At 70.3% G+C, this 573-nt stretch overlaps 2 protein-coding genes across 2 annotated transcripts in view; one reads left to right on the top strand and one right to left on the bottom strand.

Annotated features, from left to right (window-relative positions):
• Positions 1-3: 3 nt before the first annotated feature.
• On the top strand, positions 4-401 carry GEMIN7 (gem nuclear organelle associated protein 7; the record flags this gene model as incomplete). Its single annotated transcript, XM_014960943.1, has 1 exon — positions 4-401. A coding segment is annotated over one exon (333 nt), but the record flags the coding sequence as incomplete, so codon positions are not given.
• Positions 390-573, bottom strand: part of CLASRP (CLK4-associating serine/arginine rich protein) — a 9244-nt gene continuing 9060 nt past the window's right edge. The window contains exon 19 of the mRNA XM_014960952.1: positions 390-488. Coding sequence (XP_014816438.1) covers positions 446-488 — 43 coding nt within the window. The 3' untranslated portion in view covers positions 390-445. The remainder of the gene's footprint in view (positions 489-573) is intronic.

The raw sequence follows: 573 nt of genomic DNA on the forward strand, positions 1-573 counted from the left end.
GTGGGGGTCCTGCGGCTGCCGCGGGGGCCCGACGGCTGCAGCCGGGGTTTCAGCCCCACCTCGCCCCGGTTCCAGGCGCTGCTGGGGGGGCAGGAGGAGGCGCAGGAGGCGCGGGCAGCGCTGCGGCAGCGGTACCTGCGGGGGCTGGCGGCCGCCCGGGGTCGCCCCACGCACTTCTCCCTGCGGGCAGGGGTCCGGGTGGACGCCGTCTTCGGCGCCGCCGATGTGGAGGCCGTGGCTTTCCAGGTGGACGCCCTGCGGACCCCCCTGGGGGTGGAGGCGGCCGCCCTGCTGCGCTGCACCGACGTCCTCGCCTTCTCCTTCCTCCTCGACTAATTAAACCCTTCGCCCCCCCACTCCCCCTTTTCTGACCATAATTAATACTACGATTTATACTACGATTTGGGTTTTCTGTCTTTATTTGCCATCAGTGAAACCGGCGCCGTCAGTGCCGGTAGTGAGGGCTCCGGGAACGGGACCGGGAGCGCCTGCGGGGAGGGGAAAAGGGGTGGGTGAGAATGGGGGGGTCCCTGGGGCAGCCAGGACCCCCCCCCCCACCCGTGGGGGGTGGGG

The sequence above is a fragment of the Calidris pugnax genome, unplaced genomic scaffold (assembly GCF_001431845.1).
Source record: "Calidris pugnax isolate Ruff unplaced genomic scaffold, ASM143184v1 scaffold535, whole genome shotgun sequence".
In the NCBI taxonomy this organism is placed as follows: domain Eukaryota; kingdom Metazoa; phylum Chordata; class Aves; order Charadriiformes; family Scolopacidae; genus Calidris; species Calidris pugnax.